Consider the following 16,975-nt stretch of genomic DNA (forward strand, 5'->3'; position numbering starts at 1 on the left):
TCCTGCATTCAGTTATTTTTACCTGTGAAACCCAGATTTCTATCTGTGAATACCTCTGCCTTAGTTTGACGCAGAGAAAACCAAAGCAAAGCTCCCGCCCACAGGAAAGGACACCCATGTGGATCTGGAGCCAGCAACAGTCAACAGAAAGCCACAGATGTGATCGGTGTGACCCACTGAGGGCTCAGGCTGTGGGATAAAGAGCAGAAATGTGACGCTGAGATGTATCTGCCTTGCGTTCTCCTTCTGTAGTCCTCTGATTCCATCGAAAGGGGCTTTTAAAATTTCAAAGAACTTTCATGTCTTGCTAGTTTATCACAAGTGTCTATCTTAAGCCGATGTTGTGATTTTAAGCATGGCCTTGCTAGATACGGGTCGTCTTCCAGAACGGTTTCTGACGGGAGGTAAGTTGCACCTGCTGCAGCCAAAGTGTGGCAAATCACAGGCTGAACGACATTCAGGCTCTCCTGCGTTCCAAGAGGCTTTTGTAAAATTTCTTCTTAACGACCATTATTAATCATTTCAGAACCATGTAGTCTCCTGACATTTTTACTATTCCAGACTTGACAAAAAGGAGGGTTTTGATGTCCTGGAATGGCTTTTTATGTAGAATAGCTCCATTCTTACAGCACACATCTAACATGAGGATAACCTCTCCCTAAGCAGAATGGGGTGGAATTAAAAAAGCCCCACTGGGGGGAAGTTAGGTGGTGATGGATTCTTGTTAAGAAATCAGCATTTGGCTTTCAAAACCTTCATCGAAGCTACAGCTGGATAGTGGAGGGAAAGAGTAACTGCTAGCCATGCAGGAAGGCTTCTCAAGTTCTTACTTGGCTTTTTATGTTGGGGGAGAGTTTTTCTTCCACTTTCACCAGGTCTTCTTCCCAAGCCTTACAAGTTACGAAGGGGAGAACCATAGGTTGGTCAGGGGTTTTGTGGTTTCCCGACAGCCACCCAGCTGCCAAAGCACCACTATGACTGAAGTTCATGTACTTTCCTGGCCATTCTCTCATTTACCACCTGTGTCACCTTTGGGCAAGGCAGAGCATCTACCTAAGCCTCAGTGGTTTTCACCGATAAATGGGTTGCTGTGAACTGAATAAGGGAACACGCGCAGACTCAGCAAAAGACCTGTCTACAGATGACAGCACCTCGCCACAGCGGATCCCGATTCAGCAATCACACACTGCTGAGGCACAGAGAGGAATATCATAAAGCCAGAGTACTGAGGCCATCACAGATCTTGGTTTTGGCTTGCAACTGCTCTCCCTCTCCAGTGCACTTTTCCGCGAAGGGATCCCAAAGCACTAGGGGAAGTCTGGCTTTTGTGAGGAGAGAGGGCAGGCACAGGTGGCCAGATCAAGGGGCCAGGAGGGAAGCAAAGCAAAGTTCACATAATTCATTGGTATAACATCATTTAATTTGGGGAGCATAGTCACTACTACTTTCAGCAAGCTCTCAAACCACATAGCTCTACAGTTCCTTTCTGACTTGCAGTGCATCAGATCTGCAGTCTGTAGTGAGGTGTGGCAAAGCTCATGCAAACACTTTTTTTCTTTGACGTGAGACACTCAGAGGCTACCTGCCCTATGCTGGTAGAACCGGCCGTACATTGCGGAGAGCAGTCCTACATCCCCTCCAGCCACACCGCGCCCTCCCCAGGACCCTGGGAGTGTGAAGATACATGGAGCAGGTGGCAGCTCACCTCACTCTAGAGAAAGCAGCAAGAGTTGACTCTGATGCGAGTCCGCTGAGGGATGCTGCCTGGGTCTGGGCAAACCTCCCAGAAAATCCCACTGGCAGTCCAAATGCACAGAAAGGTCAGATAACATCTGAGGACTCCAGGCCACATAAGTGGCCAGTGCTGCCAGCAACTCAGGCCACACAGACCACACAGGCAAAGGAGGGACTGCTCCAGGGGCAGCCTCATCTCTTCTGCACTCTGCCTCATCTAATGCCGCATATGGGCTGACTCTGGCATCTTGGGTACACCTCACTCATAACTCTCAAAAGACACAAAGGACTGGCTGCTGTAGCTTTGGCTATGAAGGAAAACGAAACAGGGCCACCAGGACTCCACAGCTGTCCCTCTTATGAAGCACAGGGCACTGCTTCCAGCTTCTGCCACCGAGGTCTGTTGACCTTGCCTAGAGGAAAGCACTCTCAGACAGCCCCGGTTCATGGCAATATTTTCCTGATGGTGCCATTAGAAATGAGTAATTCCGTTCAGAGGTGAAAACAGAGTAGTAAGAGCCTCAAAAGCCTGCTTGGGAGATCAGGAATACTTTAAGCTTCATTTTAGCATCTGTGAATTTGTTTTTTCAGCACAGGGATGGAGGGGCAGCAAGGGCAGCAGTCCATTGCCTCCTGCAAGGTGAAAGGGACCCATTCCTGGGAGCGGGGAGTCGCCCCTGGGGAGCACCGACATTTCACACACAGAGGAGGAACGTCATCCCTCACGGCAGGGAAGCCCACACCACATGCTGAGGCTTCTCACTCCCTTTTCTGTAGCTCTTCCAAGCCCCTCTGATCATTTTTAATTGTACCCACCTAGATCTTGTCATTCTTGGTAGGGATCCCCTTAACACATTCCCCTCACACCCAGCAGAATCGGAAGAGCCAAGCCTCGGCTTCCTGGAGGGCTGCCGCCATCTGAAACGTTGCCCTGCCCACTCAGAGGTGGATAAGGACAGCTCACCCATGCCTCCTGCCCACGATGTCCCTGCCTCGCAGCTCTCTGGCCCCAATTCCAGGCCGCCGGCTGTACCTACTACTATTGGGCTCCTTCTGCAGGCAGCTCTGGGCTCACTCCTGGGCTTTGCAAGCGCTGCTGCTGCCACCATCAGGCTGACTTGAGAACTGCAGTCTTCACCTGACATCACATCCCCACACATTCTGTTCTGCCAGCTCCGGGTGCAGCCACCAGGAAGGAGTAGGTCCTCTCTCCACAGCTGCTCCTCGTATGGGCACAGCATCCTATCAAGATGAAGGCTTCAGAAGCTATACCCCCGAGGGGGAGGGTGCGCCCCAGTATCCACAAGTGACACACAGGAAAGCACAGGTTGCAGAATATGGGTTACAAGGGCACTGGGGGACAAACTGGTGGATTCGCTTTCTCAACCCCCAGGTCAGACAGGCAGGAAACGGTGGGGGGTCGCTTCCTGTGCAGCACCCAGATGCATGCTATATGTTTCTGTCCCCCAAACGGCTGCAAAATGAACCAGCCAGGTCCCCATGTGACTCCGAAGCTGTCATAGCTCCCAGCATTGCCAAAGGTGACAGGTGGCCTGTCACACTGCACAGAGTGGAGTCACCTGTGACATTTGCAGGTGACTGACGGCAATGGGCACTGACATGCACTAAAGGACAGAAGGGCATGGTGGCTTCTCACTGAAGCCCAGGAGCGGGTGTCTTTGCCAGAGGAAGCTTCTCTTGGCAGCATCCCGGATGACCTGATGGGCATCCAAGGCCTTCCTCAGACAGGAACAACTTCCTGCTGGGACAGACCGAACTTTAAATAGCCGGGCTCTCTCCTCTGCCTCTGGCCCAGAGCCCCCAGCATTTCTGCATGTGCTCATTTTCACAGGTTGTATTTTCTTCTCCTACTTTCATTATCCCTCCATCCAGTCCAACGTTTTCACATTTATTCAGAGCCTTCTGTGTGCCCCATAGTCTATCAGGCGCCAGTGATGATAAAAGACATGGATATTTTAATCAACTAATTAAGAGAAGAAAAGTCCTTCACTTCTTTGTGTGTGTGTGTGTGTGTGTGTGTATGTGTGTGTGTATGTGTACGAGTCTGAGGAGCGGAGAACAGCCAAAAAAACTACCCAAGCAGTGTCTTCCTGATAACACAAAAGTCTGGTCTGTCACCTCCCCAGGCCACAGTGGCCAGGACACCTTGAGCCCTCAAGATAAAGCTGGTTGCCAGAAAGATGAAAGACTCAACACCGAAAGAATCTTGGTTCAAAAAAGAAATAGAGCTACAACTCCAGGTTACTGTTCAAAGATCAGCTCTGGGACTTCAGTCTCTAATTTTCACAGGGAACCCCTAAAATCCCTTTCTATGCCTGGTCACTGAAAATTCCCACAAATTTTAAGAACATCACTTGCTTTATGCCCCAGTTTAGGATCATCTCAAGTACTGCTTAGTGTTGATGGCCTGGAGCAGCTGGAACTACTAGCTCAAAGCACGTGAAACAGTGACCCAGATTGGGAAGGTCTTTGGTCAAGCAAGGCGACCTCTCTGGAATTTGACATCACGCCCTTCTCTCATTGTTATTGTGGTGATGACATGAGGTATTGCTTGAGAAAGCTGCGCTTGGCAATGTGTGATTCTTTACACAAATGCTAATTATCATCAAGATAAAAACACAATTACTATTACCATTACCACAACCAATAACAACCAATGGAATTTGCTGGGCACCTACATGAAAAGGCACTAGCAAAGAGATCCAGAATACATCCTCTACTTCTAGGACTGTGTTGTCCAAAATAAATAGATAGCTGCTGAGAGAGAATATCCAGGGAACTGTAGAGTTATGAGACACTTTGGATATCAACTTTTGGACTCTCAACCCATTTCTTAGGATTTGACTCCCTCATTCCTGATGACCCTATTCTATTCTTACTGAGAATTTTCAGCTCTAAGAGACTGCTCAACAACAGACCAGCCTTAGATATGAGACTTAGATATCCATAGTCTTGCAGAACAATAGTTACTGTCTATTTCCTGCAGAGCAACTGGGAGTTTTGCCTTCCCGCTGAGCTTGTCCTGCCAGCCCCCACCAATTCCTGGAGAGAAGAAACCAAAACTCAGAACCTACGGGTAGATCTGATGATGTTCTCTGCTACTGAATGAAAGGTTACTTAGCACAGGCAACTTACAAAGCATTTCTTACATGTTCTGGGTAGAATCATTTAACTTGTTACCTTATTCATCTCAGTGCTAGTATGGCTTAATTTCCTCTTGAGAACAAGGAAGTCTTCGCTATCAAAATGTCCCCAGGTATCTTTGTTTTCTTCCCCCCCGTCCTTATGTGCTTTCTGGTTAACTACTCATGCTCAATATTCCTGACCATCTTGGTAGCCATGAAGGGGCCCCAGCAGCATGCCAATCCTAATCTTTGATGTACTCCCCTCACTTACATGCCAGAGTGTACACAGCAGGCCTTGGTTGTGCATGGTGTGTTCTCGTCTACATTTTTATCCACACACCTCTTGTAAACATTGATCTACCTACTATCTTTTACTGCCTCCTCTCTGGAATGCAGACCAGCAGTGAAGGTCAATTCCCCAGCATCATTCTTTTGCTTGCTTTTCCATCCATTTATATACCAACTATGAAGGAAGATAAGCCAGGAAGAGTGAGTCTACTTCTATTCAATTTTCTATTTTTTTCAGCCCAACATGAAACACAGGGAATACCAAGAATACATAACATGTTGATCTCCAGACCAAAGCTATTTGGAGGACTACAGACCCACAAGCTACTGACGGTGTTTAAAAAGTATTGACTTAATTCTGTCAATCCATTCTTAAAAGATGCTTCATACTATTCACGACCATGTGCAACCAGACCCTTGCTGACTTTCTCCACCTACTTCTCTAATCCACGCACATTCCAGTCATCACATTACCTGTTGCTTCTGAACACATCACATTCTGTTCTGCTTTCCTGCCTTCGCAAACATGTGTAAGGCACAGCTTCAAATCTCTGGTTCATATTTCATCTGAAGAAGCCCTAAGCATCCTTCACAGTCAAGCACAAATGTCACCTCCTCTGTGATGTCCTGGGCTATGCCAGTGTCTCAGAACACTCTGACAGCTCTGAGCTCACTGTATTGTAACTTAGTTCAATGTGATCTAGGAGAGAAACATGATTCTAATCACATCTACGTCAAAATCCCCTGGCAAGTGTCTACCACACTGTAGGTCCACAGTGACTTCTGGCTGAATGCCCAACAGCTGAGCTTCAGGTTCACAAAATGCCACTGATGGTAAAAGAAGGAGTAACAAACTAGGTCCACTGAGACACCAGCGTATGTAGAGTCCCTGAGGAGAATGTGTGAATTGTGTGTTTATCATCACCGTAATTCACAGAATCAGATTTCAAACCCTTGTCCTGTAGACACAAGCTGTCAAGAATCTGAACTTGCAACAACCATTCAGTGTGTGCAGATCCAGGGAGCAGACCGCTTGGTACCTCAGCCTGATGTGCATATATCTTCTAAGAGTGATGCACGTAGGTCCTAGCAATTTTAGTTTACATATCATCCCACACCAGCCTCAGGTACCTTTGTGTGACACTGCCTTCGAGAACACCAACACCTGATGGGAGACGGTCCTTTGAGGAAAGTGGCTGAAGACTTCGCCATGCCTCAGCAGCAAGCAGTGTGTCTGCACATGCATATGTGAGTGTGCCCACGTGCGGGTGCATGTAGAGTGGGTCAGAAGGGCAAAGAAAGGTTTCTGGGCTTCCAGGAAAAGCCGTCCCATGGAATGCAGGAAGTGTCTGGGTTTAGCCACTTCCTTGGCTGTTATTCCCAAGAAAGAGAGATGAGTGTCCATGTCCCACTCTACAGCCAACAGAGGCTGCAACAGAAGAACCCAGCAAGAAGCAGGATTCACCCACGCTGGCCACCATTTCCAAGGCTCCAGCTTGTTACCACGCATACCCAGGGAAAGCTGACATTTATTTAATCCTCATAGTGGTGTTGACTGTATGCTCACTGAAACACTATGTGCTTATGGAAGACATTTGTTTCCAAGCAGCTTATGCTAAATTGCAGTGATACAAAGGAAACACTTATCTAATATTGACATTTACTGACTTCTAGAAGTATACAGCCAGAACATTAATTTTTACCGGTGGAAAAGGAGGAAGGTGGGGGGGGTGCCATATCGCATTCCATCCTTAGCTCTTTCCATGGGTTAAGAAGCAGAAAGCAAATGGAAGAGCATGTTCAGTAGGGGCGGTCGACAGCCTTCCTGTGACCCTCACTTTTATTTATTTATTTTAGTGGTTTTTCTTCCGGTACCAGGAATTGAACTCACGACCTTGCACTTGCCAGGCAGGCACTTTTGCCACTGAGCTAAATCCCCAGCCCCGACCCTCACCTCTGTGGCAGAGTAGGCTCTGAAAAAAGGTTGAGGCTGAAACCCTCCCAAGCTTGATAATAAAGCTCTGTCAGAAAGCAGGGCACCACATTCCTTGCCCAGCTGGGAGAGAAGGATTTCACTGATCTACAAGGCATCTAGAGTCTTGCTTGACATGCACACCTAACTGGGTAAGTTCTGGCTTTCCCCTTGGGAAAAGAAAATGACATGTGATGACATATGGAACAGCACTGTGTTTCAGCGCAGCAGATTCTCCCTCATCCCCCTACCTGGAAATAAATCCCTCTCAATCTGGCATACAAGGAGAAACTCTGCCCACGTGGGCCTAAGGTACTGATTGCCTTTGCTCTTCCCTGCCTTGTGGATGGCCGTGAAGCGATATGAGCCCCCAGGGAACACACAGCCCCAAAGCAGCAGTTCCAGCTGAACCCTGCTTTGTGAATTCTGGGGTGTCCAATGGCCTTGAGGGGAAACTGGGGCTCCTGTCACTGGGAGCTCAAATCAGTTAGGCTTGCCACGATGGTGCGAGGAAAGTGTGGAATCCAGTACCTTCATGATCTCCCTGACCTTCTCTGCTGCTGGATTAGAATATCCCTGTTCCCCAGCACAGGATGCGCCCAGGGCTCCTGGCTCTTGGAACTGCCCTGGACAGAAAAACGCCTGCACTGCTTTTCCACCTAAACATCATCTCAACCTCTTACCAGGACAAGGAATTTCTGTAGCTGAAAAATGATGTCTGTGCCTAGCTCAGCCCTCCCAATCTCCCCCATCCACAGCAAGACCTTAAAACTAGTGCTCTGGCCCTTCTCCCCAGTCCTCCGTCGCAAGCAATTTTCTTTTCTTCGTTTATGTTTCCAAAACAGTTTATCTTTTTATCTCCTTGGAAGAAAAGTACTCTGCAAATCAAAGGTATCATTAGTATTGTTATTATTTTGCTATTGAAATCTCTTGAATTCACTCTGGATTATTCATGTGCTTTTTTGGGGCCTGCAATATAATACTGCCTAAGTCACCCCCACTGGGCTTAACAAAAAGAAAAATTGCATCTTCAGGCCTAATCCCCTGCTCCACCCGGTCTCCTGCTGGCCCTGGCTTCCACCAACACAGGCACACTCCAAACAGGGCTGCTCCTTGGTACGGTGCCTAGCTCGCTGCTTCCAAGTTCCAAGCAAGATCTTCCTTCTTACACCCAAGGCGGGGGTCCATGGGAGCCTCTCAGTGTGGTGTGAAGGCATTGACCACACCCACACCCCCATACCCTGGAGTGTTTCTTTTTCATCCACAATAGGTCTGGCTGGCAAAGGAGGGCTCCCTGTTGGGCAGCAGACTCTGCCACACGCCCATGCCCAAGAGGCATATCCTGGTCCCCCACCCATAAGCTTTGTTAAAGAGACAGTCCCACACCCTTAGCAGCTGTGCAATGACCTTCAGGGACAAAAGAAGTGATTCTTCCTCCCCTAGATGAGATGTCATACTGCTTGGGTTGCTGGTGGCTGGGAGAAACACACTACACCTCTCAGCTTTGTTAGATGACATTTCTGGGTAATGTTAAATATTTCTCAGAAGTTGCTGCGCACTCCCAATTTCCTTTTCTGCCTGAACCCCCTTCCATCTCCTTCATTCTTGGGCTCCTCTAATGTATTCATGCTGTATACTGATGCACCTCATTCCCTTTCCTCCCCAAGAGAGATCTGGGCAAGCTCAAGCCTTTCCAGTGACTATCCTTTCCGTGCTTCCTGTCCTCCCCCTGGCTCTCTGCACCCTGATCAGCTCTTCCCACTCACACTGCTCACCTTGCTGGTTGCTTGATGCTGCTATTCCCTTGGAGATTCAGGTTGCCATGACTCTTGCCATTTGATTCCCTCTTTGCTGTCTCCTGCCAACCAAGAGTGCAAATGGGCCACCAAGATTCCTCCCAATAAGGAGATGGTTCCCAGATTAATCCTTCACTCAGCTATGTCATTAACAGGTAAATGCAAGTTTTCACTTTCATTCCCCCATGTTTAGAGCAGTATGACACACGTACAAAGCCAACGAGACACCTGGTTTCAGCACAATTAAAGCCTTCTGGATCTCAAAGCCACTAGGCAGGACTGGATGCTCTGGGAATGCCAGAACAGAGTATCACAGAGCAAGGCAAGCACCTTTGTTAGAGTCTGAAGTGGAAGCCACCAAGTCTGTTCTGTTACACAACCACAAATGTCTTGGAACTTGAGACATGCTGGGAATCAGGGAGTCGTCAGTCCTGCTGAGCCCTTATTCCTCCAAAGCCACCGCAGATGTGCGTGTGCTGGCTCCTGGGGATTATCACAGACAGCTAAGCTCGGTGGAAATATTATAGGCAGTTAGACAGGGGTAGGCCCTTGAGGAAGTCAGTGTAGAAGATGAGAATACATTACAACTGTGGCTGGAGGCGCACCCACTGAAGTACAGGCCTCAAGATAAAGATGCAATGACCAATCCTACATGGCTTCCCAAGGGACAGGCAGTATACTATAATTAGTATTGCCTGGCCCAATAAAGTCTAGATAAGCATCAGTCACACAGGTGGATGACCAGGAGTTCCTGACCCATCTCTTCCAAAAAAGGTCCTTATTCTTTCCGTATACACTTTCTATGTGACCTGCTTCCCCACTGGATCAATATTACCTAAGTGACCATGCTTGTAATCTTATTGGTTGATCATAGTTTTGTCCCACAGTGTACTCACCTTGTGATTTTGTACCCACCTCGTGATTTTGCCCTAAAAACTTCCATTGAGAAGTGGACCCATTGGTAACCCACTTTTAGGTCCTCTGCTGTCTCTCAGGAGTTGTCTCTCAATAAATATTTCCTACTCTTAACCTCTGTTGTTCCTTGGAATTCATTCTTCAATTTTGGGGAACGTAAATTTGGTGTATCTGACATCTAGCAGGTTGGGACTTTTATTTCCCCTATATCAATTGGAGGTCCTATATCGGGACGAGGCTTGAAGATTAAGAAGGGCAAGGGAGGAAATACTTTTGGGTGAACTAAAATGATAAAGGGGAAAATACTGCAAGTTCTAAGTTTATGGATGACAAGAGAATCAATTCTTCTTCACCCAGGGGCAGAACATGCCGTATCTCTGCAGGAGGCAAATTGTGCTGTGACATTATCCCTTTCTGTACAAAGCACGACCATCCTGACAGCTGAGGGAAGAGGCATCCCCAGCAAGAGAGAAACCCATGAGCAGCACACACTGGCAGTTCTCCATTCCCCCACTGCCAGCCAAGCACAGGGTCAGTGTTGGCAGGGGTGGGAACAGAGGAATGTCACTTAGCTTTTCTACGGCCACCTTAAGAACAATAAAGAGATATTTGATCTTAATCTGCACGAAAAGCCCAAACTTTAAAGAGTAAGGACACTGACTTTAATTATATGTTGATTTCTGCTCTCTCTCTAAAAGGTTTTGGAAAAAGCAAAGATCAGCAAACAGACAATCAAGAGAGAAAGCATGATTGAAATGGACTTTAGAGTTTATCTACAGGTTTTCTGGTAAACGCCTCAGAACACTAGAGCACTCACACCCTCTTCATAGGGAGATACTGGGAGAGGGGAGACCGAGAACGACGTGCACAAAACTCCAAAGTGACATGCAGCTTCCCACTAGAAGAGGTGGTTGACAGCAGATGGCCGTGTCACAGGAGGGCCAGATATGACCCTAAAAACAACCTGGACACTTGTTCTCTCTGCAGGAAGGGCGCACCTGAACCGTGCACATTTCCTTGGAAAAGCATTATGGGAGGAGCTGCATGCTGGGGGCTGGTCAGGCAGGGGGCTCTCCGGGCTGCGGGGTGACAGGTGGGGCTGCATCTTCAGTTCTCTGTGGTGAAGACCATCTAGAGCTACATGCACTGGTCATCTAGCGACCACTTCCAAGTAGATACACTCTATCCAATCACTTGAGGGATGCATGGCACTGGGTGGGGTGGGCCCCAGTATTTGAACTAAGCATATGGGCAAAGAGCATCAAATAAAATCTCCGGGGAATTCACAATACTCCAAACAACAACTACATTTTTTTTAAATGCCCACAGATCCAGTCAAAACATATGCATATCACACTGCAATGAAGCCAACAAACATCTTCTTTCCTGAGCTTTAATTACTACAGTTAGGTGCTGTCTATTCAAGGGACCTACAGTGTGCAGTGAAAGAGTTCTCCCTGACGGGAAATGTCAATTTTGGACACAGAGTCTGGAGGTCTGTTTTGGAGTCCAATAAACTATGTGTCACTTCTTGGTATGGTGGTAGTTCTGGCCAAGCTCAGAACACTCAGGAATAACAAAGCACTGAGAATAATATGAGCTGTGGTTTCTTCCTAGTGTCCTATGAAATACAACACTGAACCTCTGGAGGTAAATATTTAAAGATTCATATGAGGCAATCAAGAAATAGTTTGGTACTCATAGAGGACAAAACAAAGTGAAAGACGCACGGGGTAATGATTCTGAGAGGCAGAGTGGCGCTTAGATGCCCATAGGCTTCTTATGCCAATCTTAAAAAGAATCATATATAAGGCTTCTAAATACACAAAGAGCTGATTAAAACTTACACTAGTCTCATGCAAATGTATGTGTGTGAGGCAAGGGTGGGGAGAATAGTTGGAAGATTCCCTCCTCCTCTCAGGGACTCTACACGCAACTTTCTGAGGGAATTGATAATAGGCAAAGGAGAATGGGAGTGAGTATACCTATGTGCGTGCGTGTGTGCCTATAAGCAGGTACGCACACATCCAAGAAAGCTTAATCTTACAAAATGGTGATATAACAGAACCTGTCTCCATGCTAGTGTTCTGGGATAGCTCTTATTCATTCAGCCTGAAAACTCTGGGGAAGGCAATTTATCTTCCTGCTGCCGTAGGGAGCCCTGGTGAGACACACACAGCCATATGAAGACACGAGTGTGTGAGTATGTGTACACGCTATCATCATGCACAGACATGGGTGGACACACACTCACACTGGGGAGGGGCCACTCAAGTTTAATCAGGAGGGTCAATAGCAAAGTTTGAACTGCACAAATAAGGAGCAAATCTGCAGTGACCAAGAGGATCAGTGGAAGAGTGGAGGTAGGAGGCTGGGTGTTTGCTTACATTTGGCTTCTTCTTGACAAGGGAAGCGAGGAATACATGCTGTTTGCTTGTGGAGGCAGCCACCCATGCTGATGCTCTGCTTTCTCGAAAACTTTTACCCTTCATTTAATCAACAGATGGATGTGTTCTGTTGTGGATTTTTCTGAGAGAGTCCTGTCCCTCTCAGAGCTGTGCTGGCTGGCACAAATGCCAGATGGCAGAGGCAGCACTGGCGTTCCAAAGAGTGGGATGCAACCAATTCGCTTTCCCCTTCAACCTCAATTCCACAGGTAACTTTCAGGGCTTTTGGCTGAGTAAACACTTGTAGCCCCTCTCCAGAACTTCCCTCCCCCTCCTGCCACCGTGGTCAGCCCACAGCTCGGGGTGGCACGGAGCCCAGAGGTGGGAAAGTTCTTCCTGAGAAAGTCACCCCCTTTCCACCCCTCTCGGCTGTAGAAAGGAAACAATGGGCACCAGGCGCGAACCCAGGGCTGTGTAGGTTTCACAATTCAGAACTCCACAACTTTCAATGAAATTCTACAAGCTTCCCCTGACCACCGCAGATTACCCCCACAAACGCAGCCTTTATTGCAACCCCCTCTGCAACTGTGCAAAGGGACGTATTTCCTGTTGCACACTCAGGCAAGTTAGACCTTACTGGAGTCAAAACAGCCACCCAAGCAAGCTTCCCTTTCCCTGCCCCTCTTTCCCCCAACCTGGGAGTGAAAGAGAGGAGGTTGCCCAGAAGTTCAATATTGCGTGGACAAGGACCTACTACCTAATTAACATACCGGCAACCGAAAGAACTCATTTGCATTGGAGAGTTGGAGTTGGATGTTGACAAGTGAGAGGAGAAAATCACCTCCCTCCCCTGCCCTACCAGCCCCTTCCTTCCAAAGGAAAACAAACAGTACCATTTTGTTGCATTTGCAAAGGCAAAGCAGCAAACTGCAGTGCCTCTCCGCCGGCACCGAGAGACGCATCAATCAGCCCGAGTTTCCGAAGCTGCCCGCGTTCCTGCCCTCTGCCTCCCGCGCCCTGACAACCCGGCCGACTTCGCTCCAACTCCGGCGGCGCAAGGGTCCTACCTTGACTGAAAAGGAAGAAGCAGAGGAAGAGCAAATCGAGCTGGAAAGGTTTCATTCCTCAGCGCAGCGAGGGGAAGCCGGCGGGGCAACTTGGTGTGCAGTTAGTTTCTCTTCCTCGGCGGCTCTCCGGGCTCAGCCTCCGCCGCGGGTCCTCTCGGGTTCGCGCCGACCATCTGCCTGTCAGTCCCTCGGTCCCTCAGAGTGGCTGCGGGCTCTTTGTGCCTCCGGGTCTCTGCAGCCAGCCGAGACAAATCGTATGTTTTTAGCCGCGTCGGGAAGCCGGGATCCTCAGCAGTGTCCCCGCTCGGAGCAGATCCATTCTCTGGCTCTCGGCATCCCGGGCACACGGCTCCCTCCGGCGGGCTCCTCCCACAGCGAGCGAGCGAGCGAGTGACGAGCGACAGAAGGGCTCCTTTCACAGAAGCTGGGGCGGGGGGAGGCGGGGGAGGGGAAACAGGTCATCATTAAAGAGGAAACACTTGGAGAGAGGGGATCTTTGCACAACGGAGGGTGGGGGAAAGGCTGTGTTCGCTCCTTCTTTTCACTAAACAGGGGGATATTCAGCTTTTGTCACCATTATTGGCCAAAAAGCATCGTGAGCACGGAGCGGAGCTGTGACTTTTTGTCCACAAGATGTAATGTTGTCTAACGAGAGAGAAGTTATGGATGACTACATGTGTGCACATGCCTTAGACTGTGCATGCCTTGCTTTTACACAAGGGGCTGGAGACTGGGCTGAAAGGAGCCCTATAGGCGGAGGGGGAGGGGAGGGGTGCATCTTTCCCCAGCAAGGACTTGGCCAGTGTGTGCAGCGGGAGGCTCGGGAGTTGAAGAGAGAAGCATGCTTTGCATTTTTGAGACTTTGTTAGGTGGGTAGGTAATCTAACCTGAATTGGATATTAGTTTGCTTTGCACTGCTCCTGGAAAACAAAATGCAGGAACGAGAGGGGAAACAAGTAGGTTTGTGACACACACCCATTTATTATTATTACCCTGGTCTGTGCACTTCCTAACAAGGACAGGGAGCAGCCTGTCTTTGCATTTGGAGCCTCTCCCCTAAAAAGCACTTCATCACTCTGCGTGTGCCTTTGCTCCAAAAGGTGCTGTGAGTCTGATTGCGAAGGAGAGGCCAAGGTCATAGGCAACAGCCTCCTAAGAACCTTCAGGTCTTTTACCTGTCATGAAATGCACACTCAAATCAAACTCTATTTCCTCCAGGATATCAACATGAATTTATCTAGGTCTATTTACTTGATGGACATTTAGGCGTGCCTGGAATAAGCAGGCCATTGGGGAGAAATAAAATAGTAAGCACAGAGCATGCCTTCAGAAGCTCATAATCTAGAGTGGAAGCAGAGTGTACACGCAAGACACAAACTAATCAGGTATTACAAAGCAACATATAAAATATGCACTGTTAGGTGGAGTGGGCGAAGGGGTGGGGGGTGGGAATGAAAGATGCTGTCAGTGTGGGCCACTCAACATTCAATTATAAAATCAATCATTGCTTTCTCAGTCCCTGGACCTTCTGGAGGTCTTTTCAGAACCTCTTGTGTTTTCTCCAACACTTTCACAGATGGGGGTACTTTGCTGACTTCGGGGCTCATTCCAACTCTGACTTTGAAAGTGAATGTTCACTTTTAAAAATCACCCCTTGGTATTTATGAGCAAGAAAGAAACAGGGGCACAGGCTAAAGTGTGTGTGTGCTGGTAGGAGCTGACACCTGGTAGTTGACATTAAAGATCTACAAATTAGTAGGTGTCTGCTTTGTTGACTCTTCTATTCTTAACTTAATAGTTTATTTAACTGCATCCCTTAGAGGCTGTTAAACATATCAAAGGGAAATTTGTAAGCAGGCTTGGGGGTGGTGGTGGGGATGCTGAGCAAGAGAAAGTAAGAAAACACAAAAGAGGCAACCCATCAGCTAAATGAACAAACAAGGTACAGAAGCAACGTGTCAGCATAGCCTTGGTCCATTAGCTTGGTATTACAGACAGTGCAGTGAAAGGGGAGAGGCAAATCAGTACCGTACTCAAATGAAGAAGAATTTCAAACAATATATAGCAAGTAACGCGAAGGCTGAAAATACTGCATGGATAGTGCGTGAAGCATTAGGAGTTGCTCTGCACTAAATCTACAGGGCAAGGGGAAATGTCAGGTCTGGGTATCACGCCTATGGCCAAGTGTTGCAGTGACTAAAACTAATATTAGAATGTAGATGGTACTTGCCCAAGCAACGTTTGATGCTTTAACTAAAGATTTATCCTTTAAGCTGTTATTTAATTTTGACTGTTAATTCCGAAATGGCCCGGAGCCCGGATTTGTTTAATTCAGCCCGAAGGAAATACAGTGTTACCAAACCAGGGTCATAGAGCTAGAGAGCTGTGCCCTCCAGGGCAACCAGGCATGCATACAGCTATGCGCACCACTCTCACACTCAATCCTAGAGAGGAGAACGGGCTGGAGCGGCATGGGCAGGAGTCTAAGGTGGGAAGGACGTTGTATCCATCTCCCGCTGATCTCTGAGACTGGCCTCAAGGTCCCCCAAATGGTTCCGGACCCCCTGGAGCCAGCTGGGCCTGTTCCCTTCTCCGCTCCCTCCGCTCCCTCCCCGCAGCCTCCGCTCTCCGGCAGGAAAGGAAAAAGCTTGGATTAAGTGAGGAGCTGCCCGACTCTAAAAGGACCCAGCGGGAGGCGTTTCAACCCTGAGTGCCGGAAAACCCATGGCAATCTTCGGTGGCCACCACGTGGGGCAGAGAACGCGAGCGGTACCTGCAGGACCCACAGCCGGCCGCGCTCTGGCGCCAGCCCCGACGGCGGCCCCGCCACCTCCGCCCGGGCCGCCTGTCGCCTCACCTCCTCCCGGGGCTCGGTTAACCTCCTGGCGCTGCAAGGCGGCCTGCGCGCGGTTCGCTCGCGAGGAGGGAGGAGGGAGGAGAGAGGAGGGAGGAGGGAGGCAGTGCGGAGCGCGGCTCCACCTGATGGAGAAGCACGGAGAATCTTCAGACCCTGGCGCGCTGCGAGGGAAGGCGACCTGCTGGAAACTTCGGCTCCTGCGGGGTGGCGCGCGGGCTCCGGGGTGTCTCAGCGCAGCCGATGGAGCTGGCAGCCCCGAGGAGACAGCGGAAAACCACCCACTTGGAAAGCCTCCTAAATTCTGGTTTTCTGCACATCCGTGCTCCAGGTCTCCGTAGCGCCCGCCGTGCAAGCCAGGGTCCCTCGCCAGCAGGTGGCATCCTCTCCAGTGTTTCTTCTCCAGGCTTGCAACCCGTGAAGTCGACTTCCTCAGGCCCCACGGCCCTGTCCAGGACTTCAGTGCCAAGTGATGTGTCCTCTGTACCCCCTGTCCCCCCAGCTCCAGCCTCAACTTAGCGAGCAGGACTGGGATTTCGAAGAGCACCGCTGAAGTTGGAGCCCACAGAGAATGAAGGATTATCTCTGCGGCTTACTGGCCAAGAATTTGCAAAAAGCCAGGGCTCTCCGGGACAGCGTCCATGTCCTGTTCTCCGCGCTGCAAGCGTCGCTCCCGTGGTTTCTGAAATCTAAGGCGTAGGAGACTCGAAGTTGTGGGTCCTGCGCAGGAGTTAGGAGCACGGTTGTTCAGTGCCCAGAGCAGGCTGGTGGTCAGACACACCCCGAGACCCTGGCTCATCCCCACTTCTCAGAGAC

The 16,975-nt window shown here is 49.1% G+C and overlaps 1 protein-coding gene across 3 annotated transcripts in view; it reads right to left on the reverse strand.

Annotated features, from left to right (window-relative positions):
* Kirrel3 (kin of IRRE like 3 (Drosophila)) overlaps positions 1 to 16,497 on the reverse strand; it is a 566,099-nt gene extending 549,602 nt beyond the window's left edge. The window contains exons 1-2 of one of the 3 annotated variants that reach the window (XM_005378522.2): positions 16,163 to 16,497; positions 13,306 to 13,729 (exon numbers count right to left, since the gene is read on the reverse strand). In XM_005378522.2, coding sequence (XP_005378579.1) covers positions 13,306 to 13,360 — 55 coding nt within the window. In that variant the 5' untranslated portion in view covers positions 13,361 to 13,729; positions 16,163 to 16,497. Of the gene's footprint in view, positions 1 to 13,131; positions 13,179 to 13,305; positions 13,730 to 16,162 lie in introns of those variants that run through there. The other 2 variants (XM_005378523.2, XM_013511050.1) reach the window with 2 other exon arrangements.
* Positions 16,498 to 16,975: the final 478 nt, after the last annotated feature.

This window comes from Chinchilla lanigera, unplaced genomic scaffold (genome assembly GCF_000276665.1).
Source record: "Chinchilla lanigera isolate Chin_1 unplaced genomic scaffold, ChiLan1.0 scaffold00011, whole genome shotgun sequence".
Classification (NCBI taxonomy): domain Eukaryota; kingdom Metazoa; phylum Chordata; class Mammalia; order Rodentia; family Chinchillidae; genus Chinchilla; species Chinchilla lanigera.